We start from the raw sequence: 18,853 nt of genomic DNA, 5'->3' as shown, positions 1-18,853 counted from the left end.
TTATCCAAGGTAATAAATGAAAATCATTTAAAACACTTTTCAATTTGACTTTGTATCATAATCTGTATGAAATTAAATGTGAGAGGCATTTTATTAGTTATAACATTATATCATAGCTTGTACCTTCCTATGAGTGAATAAAGAGAAAGTAGAAAAAGAAGGATAATAAAGTATTTTCCACATACCATTCAAAAACATAAGCCAAAACCCACATATATAACTGAAAGTTGATATTTCAATTTGTCACCGGTCTAAGAATCACAAATAATATAGATAAAATATTATCTCAAAGTTACCAATTTAGTATATAATGAAAAATCTGAATTGAGCCAACTAAAACACAACTAGATTTCTTAAAGTAAGAATTTTGATGATTCCGCTACAAAATTATGTTTCTCTTTAAATAACTTTTCAGTGGGCAAAATTTCCAAGGAACTCTAGAATTAAAATGGTATTTCTAACAGCCAACAACCTAGGTATCATAGACTGAAAATAATCAATGCTTACCATTAAACTTTTAAATTTTCTATTTTCTGCAATGTGAAAAAAGCCATCTCTTGTTAAAATCTTGATGTGCTTTGCTTCATTATTGTACCTGTGGGCAGTGAATAACTTATGAATATAAATGTGTTTTTAATCAGTAGAAATCAATAATTACCAGAGGGCATGCCCCAATAACATCATAGGAATTAATTCTGAAGACAAAATATATATTTATGCCAATACAACAGTGACAGCTAATTAACAAAATATATTTATTAGTTGAAGATACAACCAATATTTGAAGTGAGAGGGGGATTGGATTTTTACTAGTCATGATGCTTAATTTACTTAATAGGTAAAGTTTGAAAATGCAGAAAAAAGACAAAAATCTATTATTTTATACTCTTAGAATTTGCTAGAACTATACACACATCAAATCCACAAAATTCAATGTTATGAAAGATATCTAATGTGCCAATTAGCAGCCTATAACACTTATTATTGTTTTTTCTACCAGATATTTTCAAGTATTAATGAACTGTCTGGATAGATGCATTATTCTTGCTGCAATTAGAACCTTGGTTTTCAACTTCAGTGTTATACATGTCAGATGGTCGATGCAATTATGAAAACAGAAAGTCTATTTCTGTAAAAGTACTTGTCCTACTTACTTAATGCTAATTGCATATTCTCCTGACTCTTTGGTCCTGTGTCTCACAAGGTAAGTACTATTTACCCTATTAATAAGTTCAGTCTCTGCCTGCAATCTTTCCATTGCTCCAGCATACCTGTAAGAGACAACAGCACAGAAAATCTAGATTAATGTACCTGGAAGAGAATGGAGGCTAAAAATAAGTATCTGTCACAATTTTAATTTAGTGGCGGCCTGCCCTGAGCTGTTTTTATTAGTATATCCTCTAATTAAATTGCTTAAAAGATTAGATTCCGAAAGAAAATATCTTTTTATATGTCCAAACAAAAATGCTCTCCAAAGCTATCCACAGCTAAATGAACAGTGCCTAATGCACAGCAAACACCCAGCAAATATTTACCAAATAAACAAACAGAACGAAGAGAGGAGTTAATAGGTGCTAGATCAGAAAGACAGGTAAGACAGTTGTAGGAGAGAGTACTAACGAGGAAAAAAACACCTGCAGGAAGAACTGCGCTGCCTAACACATTAGACAGACAGAGAGAGAGACAGACAGACAGACACACATACACAATCTGCGCACACATACACACACTCTCAACCCCCTCAAAAAATCTCACAATTTTTCTATGTAAAACACATACATGAAGTTCCCTTTTCTCTATGTATACTATGAAATGTCTTTGGAACATCTTTTTTAGAAAAATTCTAGGAAACATTTCAATTATTTTTTAGTCACTATCCAACTACTGTTTGGATATAAGTTAATTCTTTTAATCTACAATTTTGATAACTGATTTTCTAAAGACACTAACAGAGGTAATTTTCATTTTGGCATGTCCTGGGGCTTGAACTCTGGGCCTGGGCATTGTCCCTGAGCTTCTTTTGCTCAAGGTGAGAGCTCAACCACTTGAGCCACAGCACTACTTCTGGCTTTTTTGAGTAGCTTATTGGAGATAAGAGTCTCACAGGCTTTCCTGCCCCCACTGGCTTTAAATCACGATTTTTACATCTCAGCCTCCTGAGTGGTTATGATTATAGGTGTGAGCCACCAGAATACATTTTTTTTAAAGGTGAATAATTTCTTAAGTCAGAATTCAAAGTTTTCCTGGACTCTGTGGATCTTAATCACACTCAAATTCCATAATAACAGTAACTATCAATAAAAGGCTCAAATACAATGTTAAGTCATTCTTGAATGGTCTCTCACTACACAGTAAATTTACTGGCCAAAGAAACCAGAGATTTGGGGAAAACAGCTTAGAGAAAAAAAATATTGTCTAGATTTGTTCTCTTTCAAAGTTACTCATGAATTCATATTTCAGAATATCATCTTTCTCATGTAGACACATGTAACTCACTATAACCATCCACCTCTAGTCTAGACTAAAATTTATAAATGCACACATTCAGCAGTTAGCAAATGTTTGCTGAAGGAAGACATGTTAGCTTCCATGAAATGAAAAAGAGAAGCTAAAAGCATTTTAATGCTTAGGGTAGTGTGGGATAAAAGAACATTTATGCCCCAGCTACTCAGGAGGCAGAGATAGGAGGACAGGGGTATTTGAGGCCAACCCTAAGCAAAATGTTAGCAAAACTCTATTTCAATAAACAAGCCAGGAACAGTGGTTCATGCCTGTAATCCTAACTGCTTAGAAAGCAGAAATAGGGGGGAACATGATCTGAGGCTGGCCCAAGCAAAAGCACAAAACCTTATCTGAAAAACCAAACTAAAAGCAAAACAGGGCTATGTGTGTGGTTCAAGTGGTAGATTGTTTGCCGAGTAATTGTGAAGCCCCAATTCTAGTCTCCAATACCATGGCTATTAGGATGTGGGAAGAGCTGCATCATGCCTATTTCTTCAACCATATCCCTTTATAACAACCCCCCTTTGTCTCTGATCTCCAATATTCTCATAGAGGAATTCATCAAGCTCCTACTGAGCGCTCACAGACTGTACTGCTTACTGTCAAGAGACATTCCCTCTATCAATTCAGTTCCTTCTCGTCATTCACATTTAGCGATCTTCATCACCATTCTCTTAAGAAAGTTGTCTTGAGGCTGGGAATGTGACTTAGTGGTAGAGTGCTTGCCTAGCATGCATGAAGCCCTGGATTTGTCAGTACCAAAAAAAAAAAAAAAACAGAAAAAGCTGGAAGTGGTGCTGTGGCTCAAGTAGTGGAATGCTAGCTTCGAACAAAAAAAGCTCAGGGACAGCCAGGCCCTTGAGTTCAAGCACCAGGACTGGCAAAAAAAATGTACTCATTATATTACTTATGTATTTATAACCCTTCTGTACATTACCTTTACAATAAAATAAAATATTATTTTTTTTAAAAAGAAAGTTGTCTTAGCTGGCAGTTGGTGGTGCACACCTGTAATCCTAGCTACTCAGGAGGCTGAGATCTGAGGATCACAGTTCAAAGCCAGCCAGGGCAGAAAAGTCCATGAAAATCTTATCTCCAATAAACTACTCAGAAAAAGCCAGAAGTGACACTGTGGCTCAAGTGGTAGAGCACTATCCTTAAACACAAAGAGGCTCAGGGATAGTGCTCAGGACCTCAGTTCAAGTCCCAGGACAAGAAAAGCAAAGCAAAGCAAAGACAGTCTTGAGTCTTGTACCCTTCATTCTTCTATTCCCATGATAATATCCCCATTGTCAGCCCAATGATCACAATTAGTACGTACTGAACACATTTTTATAAGTGGCTCTTCATTCTTCATGTAACATTTACAAACTCAAGTACCATCTGGCCCAATTTTAGCCAACAGATATTAAAAGAATACATTTGACCTTGAAAAAAACAATGGTTTCTTTTTTGTTTGCTCAAGTCCTTTTGTCTCCTCAAATAAAATCCCAAACATTATATTTTCAACATTATATACTCTGTTAATTCTTGATTTTGAAGATATTTCTTTGGAATAACCCATTCTCTAGGTCTAACTGCCTGACCACTAAGACTACTAAGAATCTCTTTCTTATTAGGTTTCCTGTAAATGGGGAAACTACTCTGAAAGAATTGTTTTTTTTTTTTTTTGGGGGGGGGGGGTCAGGTTGTGGGGCCTGAACTCTGGGCCTGGGCACTGTCCCTCAGCTCTTCAGCTCAAGGCGAGCACTCTACCACTTGAGCCACAGCGCCACTTCCGGCTTTTTTTTCTTTTTGCTTGTGTGGTGCTGAGGAATCGAACCCAGGGCCTCATGCATGCAAGGCAAGCGCTCTACCACTGAGCCACCTTCCCAGCCCCTCTGAAAGAATTCTAAGTGAGAATTTGTTTTGTTTTCCAAATATTTCTTCTAATATCCTTTTAATACCACTCTGAATTCAAGTCATTGCATATGACTCAACTTTTGATTTCTCGGAGACTTTCAGTGTCCGTATTGTCTCTCTTCAAATTTTTCATGATTCATATTCTTTCTGTACTTTTTATACTGAAGTTTTTGTGATAATGGTTTTTCCTATAGTCTCCTGAGCTTTCAGTTATATCTGCACAATCTGACAACACATGTTCTTCAGTTCTTAGAAATTTTGTTTTTTTTGAACTTGATTCCCTTAGTTTTCCTTTCCTAGAAATTTTACTAGTTGAAAGCTGTGCTTCCCAGGCAAATGATGGAATTTTCCTATCTGCATTCATATATTTTGGTGCTGGTCTTGGATCTTGAACTCAGGGTCAGGGCACTGTCCATGAACTTTTATGTTCAACGCTAGCACTCTACCACTTGAGGTACAGCTCTACTTCTAGTCTGGGGGGGAGGGGGAGTTAATTGGAGGTAAGTGTCTCATAGACTTTCCTGTATGGGCTGGCTTAGAAAACTGTGATCTTCAGATCTCAGCCTCCTGAGTAGCAAGGGCTATGAGGGAAAGCCACTAACATCCCATTCATTATATTATTTGTTATCTGTTTGACTTTGCAGAAGATTTCCTCAACTTTCTTTTTCAAATTTCTATAGTTTTTATTCGTAAGAGCTCTTTCTTATTCTTTTTCTCTCTTACAAATGTGATGTTTCCTCTTCATTTTGAAGATGTAAGCAGAAGGTCTTAAAAATATTCTTCTGTTTACTCTATGCATACTTTCTTCTGATTTCTTTTTTATATTTGTTCTATAGTTGAAGGCTTTCCTCAAATGTCTAGTTCCTCTTTAATATTTGCTTACGTTTAAGACACAGACTTCCAAGAACTGGCAGAAGGAACAGTGTGTACAGTCCAAATGTAAGCCCCACTGGGCAGGAGCCTGCAGATTTGGCAAGAAAATCTGATGATTAAGCTGGGTAACATCCAAATGTTAGGATTTTAGGGGTTTTGTTGTTGTTAGTGTTTTGGTTTTACTCTGAGCTTATTCAGTTTCTTTTGAGAAAAATCCTTCAAATTGCTGACTGGATATAAGAGTATTGTGCCATGGTGGTGGATCTGTACTATACAAAATCGTCTGAATTTGTCATTATTCGGCGTACAGCTTTCCTTAGTGTGTGTGTGTGTGTGTGTGTGTGTGTGTGTGTATGTGTGTGTGTGTGTGTGTGTGTGTGGAGAGAGAGAGAGGAAGAGAGAGAGAAAGAGAAAGAGAGAGAGAGAGAGAGAGAAAGAGAGAGAGAGAGAGAGAGACTGTTTGTGTATTGATCCTAGGCTTGAACTCAGTGCCTCAGTGCTATCAGTACCTCAGAGCTTTTTTGCTCAAGCCTCGTGCTCTACTACTTGAGTCATGGTTCCATGTTCAGCTTTATGTTGCTTAACTGGAGATAAGAGGCTCACAGGGATGGATGCTGTAATCCTAGCTACTTAGTAGGCTTAGATCTAAGGATCATGGTTTGAAGCCAGCCTGGGCAGGAAAATCCATGACACTCATATCTCCCAATTTACCACCAGAAAACCAGAAGTAGAGTCATGGCTCAAAGTGGGAGAGCACTAGCCTTGAGCGTAAAAAGGGTTAGGGATAATACCCAGGCCCTGAGTTCAAGCCCCACAACTGACAAAAGAAAAAGAAAAAGAAAAAAAAGAGTATCATGGACTTTTATGCCCATACTGGCTTTGGACTGTGATCCCCAGCTCTCAACCTCAGGCAACTGGCTCCATTTTCCTTGATCTAAGCCCTGTTTCCAGTATCCTAGACTGAAACCTAGGCTAACCCCAGGCAATGCTAACCTCAGCCAGACCTGCTCTTCCCATGTGTCCTCCCCCCACAAGCCTGGTCAGAGTGAACGGCCTTAGAGATGGGGTAGAGTTTGTGGTGTTTATCAACTCTTCTATATACAGATGTTCATTAAAACCTAGCTTACTGAAGATAATCATCTGAATTTTCTATTTTATTTTATGGTCTATATGAGAGACTATTTTATCTTATAAGAACAGCCCATTTTTCAATGTGGGAGAAAAATGAATACATAAGATAATTGTTGATGCTCTGCTTCTCAGTGGCTTTAGAATGGCCATACTACCAATATAATTTTCTCTGAACAGTTCAGTATTTCTCCAATTGAAGGTTCCAGTTTCTGGTGTAGTGGGTCATTTCACTCCCTAGCAGAAGGTTATTTCACATGAAACTGCCTGCTTAATTTGAATCACTGTCCAGGATACTCAAGGGGGGGGGGGGGGGGGACTGTAATTTTAAAATTCTACTCTGAAGTATCTTTATAACATTATTATTAAGGATCTTCATTTTTTACTGACATCCTGATTTTCCCCCCTAGGATTAATACTACCTTAATTCTTCATATTTTCAATAGAATTGGGCATACTGGCAGGGTGCATTTTAAAACAATGGGCATACAAGCTACCTGTGTCCTGAGTGGTTCCTAGGTATCTGATCAGTTTATGCCTCAAAAATCCATCTAGGTGGTGGTGTTAGTATTTATCTATAGAATCATTTTCCTTGGAACTATAAAATCTAAGTACATAAAAAATGGATAGAGGAAAGAAAAGGACCCAACTATTCTACTGTGATGAGGGTTGTCAGCTGCTGTTTGACTGTCCATTCTATTGGTTCAAATTCAATTCTAGTCAGGACTGTGGTTTTGAATGCCACAGAAATGAAGATCTTGAAATTGTCCTATGTTGGGTTAAAATGCAGCAAAGATCAGCTAGGCGCCAATTACCGGCTCAGGCCTATAATCCTAGCTAGTCAGGAGGCTGAGATCTGAGGGTTGTAATTCAAAGCCAGCCCCTGGCAGAAAAATCTATAAGATTCTTATCTCCAATTAACCAGCAAAAAGCCAGAAGTGGAGCTGTGGCTCAAGTTGTAGAGCACTAGACTTGAGCATAAAAAGCTCAAGGACAGAGCCCAGGCCCTGATTTCAAGCCCAAGCTTGATTTCAAGACACTGACATGGACACAGATGCCACAGATGCCACAGACACACAGACACACACAGACACACACACAGACACACACACAGACACACACACACACACACACACACACACACACACACACACACACACACACACACACACACACACACACACACACAGAGTTGTACCTAAAACCCATCAGACAAGTTTGCAACCTAAATTAGTTCTCCATGTCTCCAGGAGATTTCATTTATATATGTATCCTGATCTCTCCTTGGTAGACGTATACTTAAATATCAGGGAGAAGAAAACAGACACGGTCATTTTTCAGAGGAGTCAAATACAATCTAGGGAAACAAATATAAAGGCACGATAGGCTCTGATTTTGTATTTTGAGGTCAATTAGTAATGTATGGACGGCACAACTTGGAATCCTGGTGCTAACCACTCACAGGTTGCATGGCCTTCACCTTTTTTCTTCATCCATGATAATAATAGCAGTTTTCCTTATATGAATGTTGAGAAATAAAAGGAAAAGAAACACGTGATGTTGAAGAGATCTGTTGCTTACATCACTTAACTCTGTTCTACTTCCGGCCTCCAAGCAGACTTATATAGACTCAGGACACACAGGAATATATATGTCACTGCTTTTGTATTTGATGCTACAAATTGTAATTTTACATTATTCTTTGGAGCTCATTCAAACTGTATCTTACTTCTTTCTGAGGCTGGGCTGTTACAACCTTTTAATCTAGAGACCTGTGTACTCACTAATGCACACATACACACAAACCACTCTGAGAAAGATATGAAAATGTCAGCAATACATGAATTCATTATAGTGTTTTGTTACATGTGCAAGCACCTTTAGCCAGGATGAATGAAAATGGAACGTGGTTTACAACCTCTACATTTAAGGAATCCTCAAGCAAAGGGTATGGTATTTCAACTTAGCTACATAAACATTTTTAATACTTACCAGGGTTGGCAAGAATAATCTACTGGTTTGGGCACCTAGAATATAAAAAAGCAAAAATAGATTAAGTTTACTTAAGGGAAGCTTTTAGAAATCAATCATTAATTCTGTTCAGCTGACTCAGCTCTATAAAACTCCTAAGTAGCACAGTCTTGGAAGTATCCACTGGCAATTTTATACAGAATGAATCATAGTATATGTCAGATAAGTAGAAAATAATTCATTTCGCTTTAATTCATTCTTTCATTCATTTTACTGCCACTAGACCTCCAGCGGGCAGGGAGGTGGATGAGCAAGAAAATATGATCCAGAAACTTTCAATATTTACTATCAAGACAATTTTATACTATCAGAGAAAACTGAAATGAAAATGTGATTCTCCTTCCCAAGACACTGGGAAAACATGCAAAATAAACAATATGGATTGGATATAGACTCTATTTTGTAATGCTTTCCAAACTCTGCTTTCAAAAATATGCCAAATGGAAAACCTTTTGTTCAAGAAAAAATAGGAAAAAAAATCCATTACCCTTTTTTTTCCTACAGAGCTTTGCATAAGAGAAAAAAAATGTTGCATTTTCTATGCTAATAAAAAAAAACCATCTTGTAGCTGCTGGTGGGAACTGAGAAAATGAAGAAAACCAAAGAAGATATACTAATATTTATAAAAAATAACAAAGCAAATGCACACTATACAAGAAATGACCATGTATAAGATCCTGAGCAAAGACAGAATACAGAGTCTGTCTTATGGATTAGCAAATGTTCCTGAATCACCTGCATTATCAGTCTATGTATGGTATTCCTGGGTCATCTTAGCTCAGATAAAAGGGAAGGAAGGGAGAGAGGCAAAGAACTTTTCTGGCTGTGGACCCCATGATCTGGAAAGGCTGGAGATTTGAACTATTATACTGTTCCTATACAGCCGAGACTGTTGCATTTTGAAACATCCCTTTGGGAACCGTTTCTCTCTTCAATGGAAGCCATTTCTCTCTTCAGTGCGTATATCTGATGGGGAAAGAACTACCTTCTCCTCTGTGATCCCCACAACCTGGATGGGGTCCTTCTTCTTCCTTATCATTGTCATAGGCCTTCTCCCCTTCTCTTCCACCTACACTTACTGATCCTATGTCCTGCTAGATGCTTCCTATTTACAACCACAGGTAAGTTTCTTCCTGGTACGCTCTTATCTTTGAATGTATGCTTCCTATTTCTCTAAGGTCACTTTCTTTCTTCATATAACATTGTTTAATTACTACCATGGGCAAAGATATTTTTTAAAAATAATTGTAATGCTAGTGATGCTCTGATTCACAGGAGGAAGGGTGGTCACACTGTTTTCACAGACTGCTTTGTCAACAGACCCAGCACAGACTCACAGACACTGTACACTGTCAGACAGTGGTGTGTGTTACTCTCCCACTATTCAAAAGTGGCATCTGGCCAAATCTGGCCTCAAGGCTACCGATATACGTGACTCAAGGTTACACAAATATGCTGATACAACTGAAGTCCTTGAGAGGTACCCTAGCAAGCCCCACTCCCCAGAAGTTAAGGGAAGGGAATCTGACTAACTCCACTTATTCTTCAATGATTTACTATGAATGTAACACACACACACACACACACACACACACACACACACACACACACACACACACGAGATATGATATATTCTTCCTAAAGTACATCTTATGAAGTGAGATAGGACAGTTAGAAGTAAAACTTTTTCTGTGTTTGTCTGGCTAGAAATGTCATTATTTAGGTGAGTTATAATTCTAAATTGATAGCCATAGTCTGTCAAAATCTCTCACATACTATTCTTACTATATAGGATATTGTAGTTTCCTGTTCTAGAATCTTCACTCAGTTCTTTTTTCTACTTCCTATTTTTCTGCTGAGGTTTCTATGTACTTATTTACATACCTATTCTCTTTTGGGTCCTGAGAATAATTCTAATAGTTGCCTTTAAAATGTGTTCCTTTGAGTGGATGGGTAGGAGAGGGAGAAATGGTGACCCTGATTAAAAGGCATTGTGTGCAAACTGACTTGTTAAACTAAAACCCCTTCGTACAACTGCTAAAGACAGTAAAAGTAAGTCAACAATTTTTAAAATGTGTTCCTGTAATTGTATTACTTGAGATATTTCAGAGTAGATCTCTTCTCATGTTTTTTTTCCCCTCTTTTTTGAGTATAGTTCATGTCTTCCAATTTCTTTGTATACTGAATTATTTTGGATCATATCTGGGATGATTTAAATGAGCATTTTCTTCTTCTTTTTTTTAAATACGCGCATTAACCTGGTTGGTCTCCAGTTGCTGGCTGCTTCTTGTGGTAAGAGAGCTGGCAATCCCTGATTCGTTCTAGCTTGGCCTCAACTGCTTAGTCTTCACCAGAGACTTAGAATTTAAGACATAGAACTTGAGGCTGCCCCACTCCAACTTCTTCCTTTGTAAACATTTCCTTCCTCCCTTTCTAGGGTCGCTTCAAACTCCGTGCTCTACAGTCTTTCGAAGTGAAAATACTGAAAGATTTCTCTCCAAATTTTAGCCAATCTGAAAACTGCAACTCAGTCCCTGTCTTCAAGCTGGGTATAAATTCAGAAAACTCCACAGCATTTCCTCTTCCAAATGTCAACCCTTTTCCTAGGCAGTGCTTTCAGATAATTTTTGTTTTGTTTTGTTTCGTTTTATATTTTGTTCATGACTTATTAGTTGTTATCTTTGGGAGGACTGGTAAAATAGAAGGTGTTCCACAACTCCCAGAAGCAGAGACCTTTGATGCTTATGAACCCGACGATCAATTCTTTACAGGCACATGTGTTTTCTCTTAGGCTACTTTTAATATTTTTTGTCTTTAATGTAATGAAGTTTCATTCCGATGTAGCTGGAGATTAGTAATTCATATACTCTGTGATTTTTAAGATTGGTTTTATTGTAAGTTTCAGGAAAAGTCTCAGTCATTACTTATTTGAATATTGCTTCTTCTAATCTCTCTCCTTCTAATCTTTCCTATTAGATGTATTTGAATCTTATCACTTCATTCTTTTGTTACACTGTCCATTTCTTCATCTCTGGACTGCTCTGTGACATTTCTTCAGGTTTTTTTTTCTTTCAATTTTCTTCCATAACTATGTGTGATAGGTCATGTAATGTACCCACTAAAGCCTTCAATTCCAATTACTCTGAGTCTTTTAGAGAGATATATGTCCAGGTAATTGGGTATCAGATTTTTATTCCATTTTTATTTCTTCAACCATATTAAATATAAAATTTTCAAGTTTGAAGGCTCAAGTGGTAGAGTACTAGCCTTAGGCACAAAAGCTCAGGAATAGCACCTAGGCCCAGAGTTCAAGATCAGGACTGGCAAAATAAAAACAAACAAACAAAAAAAAACAAACACTGAAGTTGGTAAATTCTAATAAATTCATGGATTCAAGTCTATATTTTGTTTCTGTTATCTTTAAGGTGGTTTTCTTCCTCATGGATTTAGTGATTCCAAGTGGCAAATATATGTTCACTTGGACTTAATCTAAAAATCCTTTGAGGGCTGTGTGAAAAAAGAGACTCCATTATGGGCTGAATTTGTATTTTCACTGGGGAAATCATTTTCAATATAGACTCATTTTCTTTTCTTCTTCTTCTTTTTTTTTTTGTCGGTCATGGGGCTTGAACTCTGGACTTGGGCACTGTCCCTGTGCTCTTCAGCTCAAAGTAAGCCCTTTACCGCTTGAGCCACAGCACCACTTCCAGTTTTCTATTGGTTTCTTTGAGATAAAGAGTCTCACAGACTTAACTGCCCAGATGGGCTTTGAACTGTGATCCTCAGATCTCAGACTCCTTAGTAGCTAGGATTACAGGTGTGAGCCACCGGTGCTCAGCTAATGTAGACTCATTTTCAATTACATTTCTATCCAAGAATTATTTAGATCCCAGCTAACATGAATTCTGGCACTCTATCTGCATGATTTTTAGCTTTATGTTGAGGATTTCTCAGGAAAGATGTCTTTCTACCCGTCCTCCCCCCACCCCCTTTCCTCCTCACTCTCTCCCTCCCCTTCCCTTTCTTTCCCCTTCTCTCCTTCCTCCCCACCTTCACCCAACCCAGAGCTAAGATCAAGATGGGTGTATCTTCTCTTACGGGGTAGATTTTCTTTTGTTAACTAGTTCATGCATTGAGAGATACAGTGATACACAGAAGTAAAAATGGTCCTGTGATAGCTCCAGGACTAGCTCTGTCTCTAGTCACCATATGCATTTCTTCTCAGAAATTAGTCTTCCCATTTATACATCTCTTTGGTTTTTACCAGCTCTAAGTTCCTGCCTGTGCACGTGAGAAGCTTTGCGGACACAACCAATGACAAGTGCAGGACAATGATTTTGAACTCTGAATGGAATATACAATGCTACTCAGTGACTCCAGTAAACAAAATGATACTGTTTTTTTACTCCTTCAGCTGATCTCCTACTTCAATCATCTCCTTTCTACAACTGAATTTCATTTAGCTTGTCTTACAAATAAATTTGTATTTCATTAAATAGCATTAATAATAATCTTAATAGGGATTTATTAGTTATGAGTTATGAAAGCAATCATATTAGTTGGTAGTTTTATCCATAATTATGTATTATTTTACAATTCTTATCTTAAAATTTCTGAATATATCTCTCCTTCTAGTTACTTATAGAGTTATCAAATATCATTCAGTATACTTCTCTAAGCTGATTTCATTAGTACCTAGCACTACTGTGTGTATGCATATAGGTATATGTACTATAGTTATATGTACTTCTTTTTTGTTGTGGTTGTTTTTGTTCATTCAATGAAAATAGTTAAATTCCTACTTTGGGCCAGGCTATCTCTAAAGTCAAATCATTATATACCATATTCAAGAATGCATAGCCAGACATTAGTACTTGAAATGCTTAGTAATTTTGATTCAATATCCTGAGTCCCAAGTTTTTAAATTTTACAATGTTAGAATTAGCCTTTTCCTGCCTGCCTACTTTTAAATCCATTGTTTTTACAGACAGGCAGCATGAATGTCATTTTTACATGTGATAGATAACTAGCTAAACAATTATTTTTACTTATTGATTTACTTATTGATATTTACTTATCAAATTAAATAAGAATAGTATCAAACTTCATCAATTTCTAAATTTATAGCATAATCCAAGATAAAAATAATCCTAAGATCATAAAAGCTACAGAATAGAAAATACTTGAGGAAATGAACTTATTATCTTGCCCATGTAATTGTAACCCCTCTGTACAGTATGTTCACAATAAAAAAAAGAAGAAAAGAAAAGAAAAGAAGCTTGAATGAGTAAAAATATTTTATCCATTACATTCTAAAATCAAAGGTGGCAGACATTCATATTGGTAATATATGAAGAATGTCCAGTTTCAAAATATGGGAACTACTGAGATTAAGAAAAAGATAATTTAAGAAGAATTTCCATGGTTCTTTTTAGTAATAATATCCATCATATTAATGACAAAACTTCATTTTCTTTGTACTCAGTAACTGTATTACAAAGTTTTGTGGGAAAAAAAATCTACCCTAACTAAATTACAAAGGTAGGCTTAGTGGCTCATACCTGAAATGCTAGCTACTCAGTCCAGGCAGAAAAGTCTACAAGACTTTGACTCCAGTTACCAGCAAAAATGCCAGACTAGAGGTGTGGTTTAAGTGGCAGGCCCTCAAGTCAAGTCCCAATACCAGCAAAAACACACATGCACACAGACAATAGTTGCAAGTCAGGCACTGGTGTCTCTCCTCTGTTATCCTAGCTACTCAAGAGGCTGAGATCTAAGAATCACAGTTTAAAGCAGTCAGAGCAAGAAAACCCATGAGTTTTTATCTCCAGTTAATGAACAAATGCTGGAAGTGAATGTATAGTTTAAGTGGTAGAGCACCAGCCTTGGGCAAAAAAGCAAAGGGCCAGAGCAGTGCATAGGCCCTGATATTTTGTGCACCAGTGCTGGCACAAAACAAGCAAACATTGTGATGTTAAGGTAATGTCACCCCAAAGAATGGAGAGCCTATTTTATACTACATTCACCTATATTTTGAGACTATATTCTTCTTTTATCCTTAATCATTACAGAAAAGTTTATTATGACATTAAACAAACAGCAATGACCTGTTAAAGCACAGAACATGCATTTTGGTATTTGACTGAGTAATCCATGGACTTTTTACTTTCCAGAATGCTTCTGAAGCTACAAGTAGAAGTGTGAGGAATCCCAGTAACAGGATGGCAGGGAAAGATTAGCCCCTGCTGTTCTCGCCTCAGTGGGAAAGTGGAATCTTCTGCAATGCATCTAATCTGCAGCTTTAATTTCTGTCTCCTAAAACCTTTTAGGCAACTTGAATTTGTAAATCCTTCTAAATTAAATTTGCATCTCGCATATATTTACTTAACATTTAAAAATGTTATCTACAATAGAATCCTAAAGATACTGGAAGTAATACGATCCTTGCAGAAACTATTAATAAACAACCTGGACAATATTCTTCATACATTCTTGGACTATTCAACGTAGCATCAAAAGTAAAATAAAACACGAAAGAAATGAAATACTAGTACTTACACAGGGAGAAGGTTTGACAGCATCACTTGGGAAAAATCCAACTTCTCCCGATGCTAAATTTCTACCCTGTTTAGGAAAAAAATAATATGCCTGTGTTGAGAACAAATGATAATCCCCAAATTCTGCTTACACAGTGTTGTTACTTAGGATGTTCAGAACATTTACATATTGTATTCAGTACTGATAATAAATATGCCTCAGAAACAGAAGCAAAACAGAGATAACTTTCTTTTTTCTTTTTCTTTTTTTTGGTCAATCCTGAGGCTCTAACTCAGGGTGTGGGCACTGTCCCTGAGCTTTTTTGCTCAAGGCTAGTGCTTAACCACTTTGAGCCACAGTTCCACCTCCAATTTTCAGATGGTTAACTGGAGATAAGACTCTCACTAACTTTGCTGCCTGGGCTGTCTTTGAACTATGATCCTCAGATCTCATTCTCCTGGGCAGCTAGGATTATAAGTGTGAACCACCAGCACCTGCCCTGAGATAACTTTAATTGCTGAACTTTACATGTGATTCCAGATTATGGTTACACAATAATTTTAAGTATATTTTATATATGGCATCCAATTTTGTTACGTTTCTATCTCTAAATCTTGCAAAGAAATGATGTCTAATAACAATTAATACCTATTACTGCGCCCTTACTCTATGTAAGACAGTTAAGAGTTTTCATTTCATCCATGCAATGATACATTTATGGTAGGTCTAATTACTATGCCCATTTCCTCTCCCCTCCTCTTCTCTTTTTTTCCTCCTCTCCCTTCCTTTCCTTTTCCCCTTTGCCATTTCCCCTTCTCCTTTCTCTCCTCCCTTCCTTCCCTCATTCCTTCCCTCATTCCCTCCGTCCCTCCCTCCCTCCCTTCCTGCCTCCCTCCCTTCCTTCCTTCCTTCCTTCCTTCCTTCCTTCCTTCCTGCCTTCCTGCCTTTTTTGGCATTGGAGTTTGACTTGTGGCCTTGCTCTACCACTTAAGGAACCATACCTCAAGTCCAGTTTGATTTAGTTATTTTTCACAAAGGGCTCCCATTTTGGCCTTGGGCTGACCTCAGACTTTTTTCCTCCTACCAATGCCTCCCAAGAAGCTGGGACTATAAGAATCTCCAACAAGGGGCAGGGAAGGTGGCTCAGTGGTAGAGCGCTTGCCTTGCATGCATGAGGCCCTGGGTTCGATTCCTCAGCACCACATAAGCAAAAAGAAAAAAGCTGGAAGTGGCGCTGTGGTTCAAGTGGTAGAGCACTAGCCTTGAGCTGAAGAGCTGAGGGACAGTGCCCAGGCCCAGAGTTCAGGCCCCACGACCAGACCCCCCCCCCAAAAAAAAAAGAAAGAAAAAAGAATCTCCAACATTTTACTGATGAGAAAAATGAGACATGGAAAAGGGAAATGATTTGTCTATGACCACAGATCTAACAAGTGCAAGAGTCAAAATTCCAACTCAGGTGTTGTAACTTCAGAGCTCCGAATTGCCTCTCTATGCAAGCATAGATGATATCCAAATTACATCATTGCTAATGATTATTTTCTTCAAGGGTACCATGCATTTTAGAAGAATGGAACTGGCATCATTGTGAAAAATGGCTTATTAGAGGGGTGCTATTTCAGAAGTGAGAATAGCAGTAAGAAATGAACAGGTACCATGATAGAAAAAGAGACACTGGAAGAGAAGGAGATGAAAGACATTTCACTGGAAACTGTAGGGCTTGCTTGTGGAGTAGATATGAGTAGAGAAGAAAGACTACAGGAAGTGATTCAAAACCCATCCATACAGGCAACATAAATTTACATGACAATTACGTAGATGGGAACCTGGAAATCATATGAACAATTGGATCATGGGAGAAAATGTGGGAAGACAAAGCTTACAGAAATTAGTGTAACTGAAGGGCAGAAAACAAGCTATAGGGAAGAAAAAGAATCAAAGACTAGGGTGTGACTACCATGCAATAACTATGGCTGGAATGATGTATTTCTTTTATTCAACATTGCTCACTCACTGTTGTAAGGTACTTTGTTGAAAGCATGACACTGAGATCCAAATAAATCTGAATGATTTGGGAGACTATACCAGTTTATATAGAAGTGATTTCCAATGCTGAATACAAAATATTCAAGTGTGGGGGATGAGAACCATATACAGACTGAACTCAGAAAAGGAAAGAAGAGTGAAATTTTTACAGAAAGAAAAATAAGACCTCTGGGAATAGACTTTAAAAAATACCAGTCTATTTTTGCTGAGGAAAGGCCAGAGAGCTTTATAATGGCTTTTTCCAGACTACATTTGAAGAGGTATCAAATTGTAAAATGATGCCTCTTACAAGAACAGTGAGCTGTAGCCTGATGCGGATGAGGCTACCAAGGAGGCTGAGATCTGAGGACTGCAGTTTGAAGCCAACCCAAGGCAGGAAAATCCATGAGACTCTTATCTCCAATTAATTACCACACACATACACACAAAAAAGCCAGGAGTAGGGCTGTGCCTCAAGTAGTAGAGAGCTAGCCTTGAGCAGGAAAGCTCAGGGACAGTGCTCACACCCTGAGTTCAAGTCCAAGGACAAGTGCATACCCGTGTGCCCCCCCCATACACACAGAATAGTGATCTGCCAACTACCATTCTTTATCCTAACAATGAAAGAGCTCAACACAAAACTCAGAAGAAGCCCTTTTTATTTCTGTGACAGTGTATGATGGCCAGGTCCTGCTGTCTACTTCTTCAAGAACAAAGTAGCACCAGGTCCACACACTGATTAATAACTCACACTCTGTTTCTCCTCCCAAACTTAGTTCACACCTCACTGACTAAGTGATGGGCCTCTAAAACTTTTCCCAGGCTGCAGACAATCTCACGTCTGCTCTCCCACTGCCCTTCCACATAATAGCACTACAACATTTAGCAGAACCTGGGATTACCACTCAATCTGTTCTCCATTACTAGACTATGGATTCTTTAAGACCAGAGAACCCATGTTAGATATGGAACAGGCCTTCAATCTGATAATCAATTTGATTATCCTATGACAATGAACAGTGTGATCCACTTCCTTATCCATTGAAAAGAATATGACCTATCACACTTCAGTTTTGCACACACAATGACTTAAAAGCTTTATGCTGTTTCTATATGAAAATATTCATCAATGGGCTGGGAAGGTGGCTCAGTGGTAGAGTGCTTGCCTCACATGCATGAGGCCCTGGGTTTGATTCCTCAGCACCACATAAGCAGAAAAAGTCGGAAGTGGCGCTGTGGCTCAAGTGGTAGAGCACTCACCTTGAGCTGAAGAGCTGAGGTACAGTGCCCAGGCCCAGAGTTCAAGCCTAGGACTGGCAAAGAAAGAAAAAGAAAATATTCATCAAGTGGCACATTCTTCGTGTGAGCACAGCGGAACTGAGGCTTGAACTCAAGTTCTGAGTGCTGTATCTTAGGGTTTGGAATGTTTTCCTTTTTTTTCTTGTGGTGGTGGTGGTGGTGGTTGTTTTCTCCAGGCTGGCATTCTATGAGTTGAGCTATCCAGCTCCACTTCTGGCTTTTTGCTGGTAAACTGGGGATAAAAGTCTCCCAAAATTGCCTTCAAACTGTGATCCTCACCTCTCAGCTTCCTGAGCAACTAGGACTATGGGCATGAGCCAGCAGCACCTGGCTATTAAAATGACACTCTTTGACCTTTTCCTGACATTTAGTGTAAGAAATCTGTTTTAGGAGAGTGTCACAAAACAGAAAGACAGAGTAGTGGGGACACAAAGATGGAAGAGTAGGAGAAAGGTGGATAAATTTTATAACCTATGAAGATACAAGTTCGAGTATATTTTTCTTGCTACTTTTGTAGAACCAAGTGGCCTACAAGAAGGTTATAAGTGAAAAGTGAAAT

At 38.0% G+C, this 18,853-nt stretch overlaps 1 protein-coding gene across 2 annotated transcripts in view; it reads right to left on the bottom strand.

Annotated features, from left to right (window-relative positions):
* Positions 1–18,853, bottom strand: part of Vav3 (vav guanine nucleotide exchange factor 3) — a 347,236-nt gene that overhangs the window by 27,233 nt on the left and 301,150 nt on the right. For both annotated transcript variants that reach the window (XM_042675890.1, XM_042675882.1), the window contains exons 21-24: positions 14,995–15,060; positions 8,398–8,432; positions 1,155–1,271; positions 508–595 (exon numbers count right to left, since the gene is read on the bottom strand). In XM_042675890.1, the coding sequence (XP_042531824.1) occupies positions 508–595; positions 1,155–1,271; positions 8,398–8,432; positions 14,995–15,060 (306 nt within the window). The remainder of the gene's footprint in view (positions 1–507; positions 596–1,154; positions 1,272–8,397; positions 8,433–14,994; positions 15,061–18,853) is intronic.

The sequence above is a fragment of the Dipodomys spectabilis genome, unplaced genomic scaffold, assembly GCF_019054845.1.
Source record: "Dipodomys spectabilis isolate Male_0828 unplaced genomic scaffold, ASM1905484v1 ptg000002l, whole genome shotgun sequence".
Taxonomy (NCBI): Eukaryota; Metazoa; Chordata; class Mammalia; order Rodentia; family Heteromyidae; genus Dipodomys; species Dipodomys spectabilis.
Note: the sequence above shows the minus strand (reverse complement) of the source record. Positions and strands in the feature narration are given on the sequence as shown.